Below are 6,866 nucleotides of genomic sequence, written 5' to 3' on the forward strand. Positions count from 1 at the left end.
TGAGCCACTCCACCCACCATTGCCTCTGACCATCCCCTCTGCCACCACCGCACACTGGACACACAGGTTTCCATGGTAACACTTCGACTTTAATACTTGTTAGGGAGGATAGCAGGTGAGGCAGGTGTCTGGTGACTGGGATGGGAGCCAGCCAGGGTTCCGGGGCCCCGGTTCCTGCCCATCTCCCCAGAGTCTGGAGGCTCAGGAATGGAACGAGGTGTTCCCCACCCAGGCCCCCTTCTCTGAGTCCAGCAGGCCCACTTGGGCTCACAGAGTCAGCTGGGGGAAGATGGGGTTCCCTGGGCCCCAGGATCCTCCCCAAGCTTTTGTGCTCCCTTCGCCTCCCGTCAGGGAGCAGCGTCGCCCTGCACTGAGCCCCAAAGGAAGTCCAATGGCTCGGGTATCAGGGGACCCCAGGGAGAGTCGGCGGGGTGAGACCCCCAGAGGCCTGGGCCGGCGAGGAGAGGGCCCCGGCGAGGCGGCTGGAGAAGGCAGAGGTGTCTCGTCAATGAAGGTGGTGATCTCCTCTCGGAAGAAGCCTGGACCCCGTGGCGGTCCCCCACCTGAGCCCAGAACCCCACCCTCCAGGAACTGGCGGAGGGTGGCCAGCCCCCCGCCTCCAGCCTCCTCCTCATCCTCCTCGTCCTCCAGCCTCTGCCTTGGTCTCAAGTGTTCAGGGGGGCCCCCAAGGGCCCGGCTCTGGGCTGGGAGGACCCGGATGTCATCAGAGGAGGACCACTTGTGCAGGAAGGAGCCTGGTGCCCGAGGAGTAGAGAAGATGTTGGTCTCATCATGGGACAGACGGCGAGACAGAGGGACCTGGGGAGGGGAGCAAATAGACCCTGAGGCGCTGCAGGGACAAAAGGGAGACCAAAGTGGGGACCCTGCAAGGTGGCTGTACTCCCTAAACCTTTGCAAAACATCCTCTGAGGGGCAGCCTGGTTCAGAGTGGTCTGACTGATGGGGAATCGCCCTAACCAGGCCTTCCTTCCACCTCCTCCAAAGTGGGGACCCTGCAATGTCTACTCCCTAAACCTTTGCAAAACATCCTCTGAGGGGCAGCCTGGTTCAGAGTGGTCTGACTGATGGGGAATCGCCCTAACCAGGCCTTCCTTCCACCTCCTCGTGCATGCCCTGCAGGCCAGGGCTAGGGGATGAGGGAGGGGTATGAGGGATAACAGACTGGAAAAAAGTAGTGAGGGGATGCCCAGAATGGGACGTGTACTGCTGGGTCCCATACCTGTAAGTAGTGGACCCTCTCGAGAGGTGGAAAGAGCATGTGCCGTCCAGGTAGCAACTTTACTTGGGTGGGGTCCCTGCCCCCTGGCCCTGTGGCCCCGTTGGCATCAAAGCGAACTTTGCACACTCGGCCATCCGCGTAGTCATCACAGCCCCCATCTAGAAGAGAAAAGGGGCAGAGTGGTTCGAGGCAGGGAATGCCCACCTCCCCACCCCCTTTAAGACCTCCCACTCCCTGAGAAGCTCCCCAGAGAATCCTCCTGTTTCCATTAGTCTGTGAGCTCCAAGAAGCAGCAAGAGTGGCTAGTGTCTGTTGCGTTCAGTGCTGAATCTCTAGTGATTCATACACACAGACACACTTACTTGAAATAGTTACCCACCCACCCCCAGGCGCTCTCCCTGTAGTTGGGAAGTCTTGGGAGGGAGGCTTAGCTTCTTCTTGGTTCCACAGCCTTCCTTTATGGCTGTGTTAGGACTCTGGACTGTTTCTCAGTCTCTTTGCCTGGCGGAGGCAGGGCTGGGTAGTGTGGGCTTCCAGGGGGAGTAGAGTGGAGGAATCCGTGGGTGGACATGGGGAGATGCTTGGGGAGAGGGAATCAGTCCATCCAGGGGAAACCGCAGGTTCTGTCCAGCAGGGGGCACTCCAGAGCAGCCTGTCCCCACCCCCGAGATGAGCTGGTAGAAAAGGGCAGGAAAGGGAGCCGATGCCTAGGCAAAGCGAAAGCCCAGCCCCTCCTCTGACCGTCCTCGCCGTCCTCCTCGGACATGATAGCCACGCACTGCTCCCACACCGTGCGCACGTCGGCGCGGTAGCGCTCACAGGACCAGATGAAGGACGGCAGCAGCAGCGTCTGTGCCATGGAGCACCACAGCACAGCGAGCACCATCCAGGGGGGAGCCGAGTCCGACTTCAGGGAGAAGAAGCTCACCACCTGGCAGGAGGAGGGGGAAGGGCGCCAGGTCAGGGCCCAGAGCCGAGGTGGCTCCTCCTCGACCCCAGACCCCACATCCTAGTGCAGCTGGGGGAGGGGAGAGGTAGGAAGTCAGGAAGGGATGGCCCAGATCACATAGGATGAGCACATAGCAAAGTTGGAGTGAAGATGGATGAACCGAGTGGGAGGAAGATCCGGAGAGTATTCTAGAGAGAAAGCCCAGGGGTCTAGACAGGAGGAGCAGACGTGTATAGGAAACTTGAAGACAAGTTGAAATTCAGGAATAAGGACTAGATGGGGGATGCACAGGGCTTCCCAGGTGGTACTAGTGGTAAAGAACCCGCCTGCCAATGCAGGAGATGTAAAAGACATGAGTTCGACCCCTGGGTGGGGAAGATCCCCTGGAGGAGGGCATGGCAACCCACTCCAGTATTTTTGCCTGGAGAATCCCATGGACAGAGAAGCCTGGCGGGCTGCAGTCCATGGGGTCACAAAGAGTCAGACACAACTGAGCAACTGAGCACACACACCCAGGGGTGCAGAAAGCTGAGAGTTGGGTGGGGTGAGCTCTATGGGGTTGCCACCAGGAGTGCTCAGGACCCTATTGCATCCAGAGGGAATTCGGGGGTGGAGCAAGGAGCCTAACAGCTGGGTTGATAGTTGTGGAGGGCCGAATAGTGGCACTGCAGGACAGACGATGAAGCCAGAGGACAGGGTGATGGACAGAGCACAGGTGATGGAGTTGAGTACTGGTCACTGGAGAACACGCTACTGAGCTGGGGATAGTGGGAACTAGGAGATGAGATGGACAAGGAGACAGGGCTCACAGCGGGGCTGAGTAGATGAGAAGATGGATGATGGAGCTGCTTGTGTGGCTGATGGAGTCAGGGGTCAGATGATCATGCTGGGGTCTGGATATCGGAGAGAGTGGGTTTGGGGGAGCCCCAGTCTCACCAAGATGGGCACCCCTGTGAGGGAGTCATAGAGAAAGACGATGGCGCTGACCAAGTTGGTAACCTGCAGAGATGTCTTGGCCGACTCAGAGCCGTCCAGCGAGGACCGCCGCTTCCCCCGGGCATCCTCCACCACGATGGCTGGCACCTCGAAGGCCGGACGGGTACCCAAGCCCCCTGGCCCACCCCCCCTGGCCCCACCCCCACCCCCCGCTCTCCGGGCCTGCCTAGCCCTCTGGGGCCGGGCCCACAGCGTCTGGTAGAAGGTGATGGCCACACAGACCAGCCCCATGACAATGCCCCCAAGCAGCAGGAGGCTGAAGCAGACACCAAAGCCCAGGCCGATCTTGGAGACAATGAACTGGCAGCCGCGGGCGTAGTAGCGCTCGCCATTGTTGTGCCAGCCGATGGAGGGCAGGGTGGAGAGGATGAAGCTGACCATCCAGATGCCCATGACGGCGTGCAGTGCCTGCTTCTTGGCGTTGCTGAGGCGGTAGTTGACTGGCCAACGCACCATCCACATGCGGTGGTAGGAGAGGGAGGCCACAGTAAAGCAGGTGGCCAGGGCCAGCGTGTAGTAGGTGGACACAAAGACCTTGCAGATGCTCTCATTCCAGTCATAGTCGGAGGAGGCCTGGCGCCGCAGCTGCACCACAGCGAAGGTGGTGAGGGGCACGGCCGCCATGAGGATGTGCGTGCCTGCCAGGAAGCAGAGCAGCAGCTCCAGTGGCTTGTGCTTCTGCTGCTTGGCTGAGATGCTAAGGATGATCCAGGCATTGGCCAGCAGCGCCAGCAGCCCGCAGGCCAGCCAGGACAGCGCGTTCGAGCGGAGGGAGGCCTCCTCTGCCCCCGCCCCGCCCCGAGCCATCCTTCCTCGGTCCCCCCACCCCCCTTGAACTCCTGGGGGTGGGGGCTGGGTCTCACCCAGGAGCCCCGCTCACACGCACCCCCATGACGCCCACAGTCCTTGCCCCGGAGTGAGGTGGGCTGCCCCTAGGCCACCCCTCTTGCTCAGCATTGCGTGACTGACCCAGCTGAGGTCCCGCGGGGACGGCGGGGAAGGAGACTGAGGGTCAGTAGAGGTGGTCCTCAGCCTTCATGTTGGGTGGGGCCCTTCCAGAAGTATCCTTGTAACACAAGCTGATAGCTCCCCCACTAGGAAACTGGCTGGGGAGCCTCGGTCCTCATGCCAGGACTTCCAACTCCCTTCTTTCTCTGGTTCTTGACCGCTCCGGGTCTTCTGGACGCCCCCAAGGATCCTGGGGGTGGTGCTCAGCCTCCTGGACTCACTGCAAGGGAGAGATGAGGTGTGGAAGGGGCAGAGCCTGGGCTGGTCTCTAAGTGGCTCTGAATCCCCCCTTCTCTTGAAATTATAGAAACAACTGGTTACTCTGGGTCACAGGTCGTTCAGAACACTCTCCTGCCCTAAACCCCCACTCAGATAAGAGCTCCAACACTCCACACGGATAAGAGCCCTGCCTTCCAGACCTCCAGGAAAGAAGGTATTCTGACTTCCCATCTCCCATCCATCGTCAGCCATTTTTCCTCCCTCCCAGGTCCCTCTTTCTGTCCTCTGCTCAATACTACTCAACCGCTATCTTCACATCCCCGAGTCTCTCCCCAGAGCCACGTCGGCCGAGGCACGACTTGTTTCTTCCCGAGGGCTCACGGGAAACTGGGATAGGGTGTATGGCCCCTCCCCCGCTTTCCAGACTCCTGGATCCAGGGGTCCTGATGCTCAGCCCCATCTCCCCAAGCCTGCACAATCACCCTCCCACTCACCAGGAATCTGGGAAGACGGGAGAAAGGAGGCAGGGACTGAGGGGGGGGGGTGGTTAGGGAACCCAAAGACAGGGAAACCGCTGACATCAGAAGCATCCAGAAATGGAAAGGGGGGAACCATGGGGAAGGAGGAGAGTTTAAGCAGAAGAGAGAAAAAGAGGGGGCAAAGTGATAGTATCTGAAAATAGAAGAAAACGAGAGACCCCTGGAGAGGTGGGAGTGGGTGGAGGGAGGGAGCAGGGGGGAGGGAGGCTGAGAAGAAAAGCCTGGTGTTCAATAAGGTTCGCACTCCCCGCAACCCGTGGACCCCCACTCATCTCCCCTTCCCCGAGCGGTCTCACTCTAATGGGAAGGAAGGTGTTCTGGATATGTTGACTCTGAGCTTACTGAGCCCCGGCTAGGAGACTAAGAGGGAACCCTGGAAAAAGTGGAGGCAGGAAAGATGGGCATAGCAGCTTTGAGGTAAAGGAATAAAAATGGGGTGCAGCAGTGGAAGGTCTCTTTCCTGTAGACCCTTAGACTCTTGCCCCCTCCCCCAGAGGTCCTTCGTCCATCCCCCACCTTTGTCTTCCCTGGGAGCCCAGTACACCCTAGTTGCCATGGCAATGGCCAGCCAGAGGAAGATAGAGGGAATTGGTCAGGAGAGCCCCCCCAGCCCTCCGCTACAGCTTTGGACCCCTTCCCACCCACCCCCACCCAGGACCAGAGGGTGGGCTCGGGAAGAAACAGCGGGCACTCAGAGAGGGAGCCAGGCAGGAAGGATGTGAAGGACAGAGAGAGGAGGTGAAGGACGGAGAGAGATCAGAGGAAGGTGGGAGGGCGTGCGGAGGGACTCCGGGGCGGACAGGGGTCCCTCGCCCTTCGGGGTGAAGGGGTAAGGTCAGACGGCTCCTCCCTCCTGCCTGCCACCCACCGCGGTCTCCAGGGCAGAGACAGCAGGTGGCCGGGGAGGAGGGGCCGGCCGGAGGGGAAAGGAGCCGGTGGGCGGCGGGGGGCGGGGAGGCTGCGGGGAGAGCGGGGAGAGGCCCACGGGGTAGCGGGCCGGGGTCGCCTTACCTCGGGCTGCGCCCAGCACTGCCATGGAGATCGCACACCCGAGCGACGCGGCTCGCCCGGGCTCCCGCCGCCTGCCGGCTCCAGCTCGCCGCCCTCAGCCCTCCTCCCTCCTCCCCCCGGGGCCTCCCTCCTCCCGCCCGTCCCAGCCTCTCGGCTCGGCCCCCTAGATGCCCGCCGGCCCCTCTGTCTCGGGGTCCCGCCACTGCCCGCAGCCCCGAGTCGGGATGGAGGCCAGCCCGGGGGGACCGGGGCGAGCGCGGGCCGGGGGACAGGACGGTGGGGACCTGGCGGGGGAGGGGCTAGGCAGGTGCCGGGAGGGAACCGGCTTCATTGGTGACCTGGCTCGAGTCCTGCCCCCACCCCACCCGGTTTCCCGAGAACTCAGGCTCCAAGAGGCCGCTGGTATGGCTAGGGGAGGAAGAAGCGTGTGTCCCCTGCTCCCAGGATGAAGGCTCACGCGGGCGTGTGCTGGAGGCTGCAGGAGTGAGGGGCTGTGGCTACAGCTGGGGCTGCTTGTGGGATACATGGGGTGGGTGAGACAGGGGGCTAGAAGGATGCACCTCTCCCCAATCCACTGCTGCCCCCTCCTGGAACACAAACTCACACTTGTGTGGGGGACACACACAGTTCTCACGCACACATCACAGTTTCTCACGTGGCACACGCACACATGGTCCCTGCAGTCTCTCCCCTTCAGTAGAACACATACACGCGCACACTCAGGGCCCTTCGGAGTAGGGAGGCGGCTAACCACCTCCAGGGGATATTTCCCTCCCCAGGGAAACTTGATCTGCTTCTTGGGGGCAAACTTGGCAACCTGTCCTCTGGGTCTGACCCCACAGATCAGAAGATTCCAGATCCCCAGGAAAGAGTCCACTCCGCCTCCCCCTCCATCCTTGGGTCG

At 61.3% G+C, this 6,866-nt stretch overlaps 1 protein-coding gene across 1 annotated transcript; it reads right to left on the minus strand.

The window, feature by feature from the left end:
- Positions 1-67: 67 nt before the first annotated feature.
- GPR162 (G protein-coupled receptor 162) lies at positions 68-3,992 on the minus strand. Its single transcript, XM_069581380.1, has 4 exons — positions 3,126-3,992; positions 1,982-2,171; positions 1,241-1,398; positions 68-819 (listed from the first exon to the last, which is right to left on the minus strand). Exons 1-4 carry the CDS (start codon positions 3,990-3,992, stop codon positions 268-270), a joined length of 1,767 nt encoding a protein of 588 aa, XP_069437481.1. The 3' UTR covers positions 68-267.
- Between the last annotated feature and the right edge of the window lie 2,874 nt (positions 3,993-6,866).

The sequence above is a fragment of the Ovis canadensis genome, chromosome 3, assembly GCF_042477335.2.
Source record: "Ovis canadensis isolate MfBH-ARS-UI-01 breed Bighorn chromosome 3, ARS-UI_OviCan_v2, whole genome shotgun sequence".
Taxonomy (NCBI): Eukaryota; Metazoa; Chordata; class Mammalia; order Artiodactyla; family Bovidae; genus Ovis; species Ovis canadensis.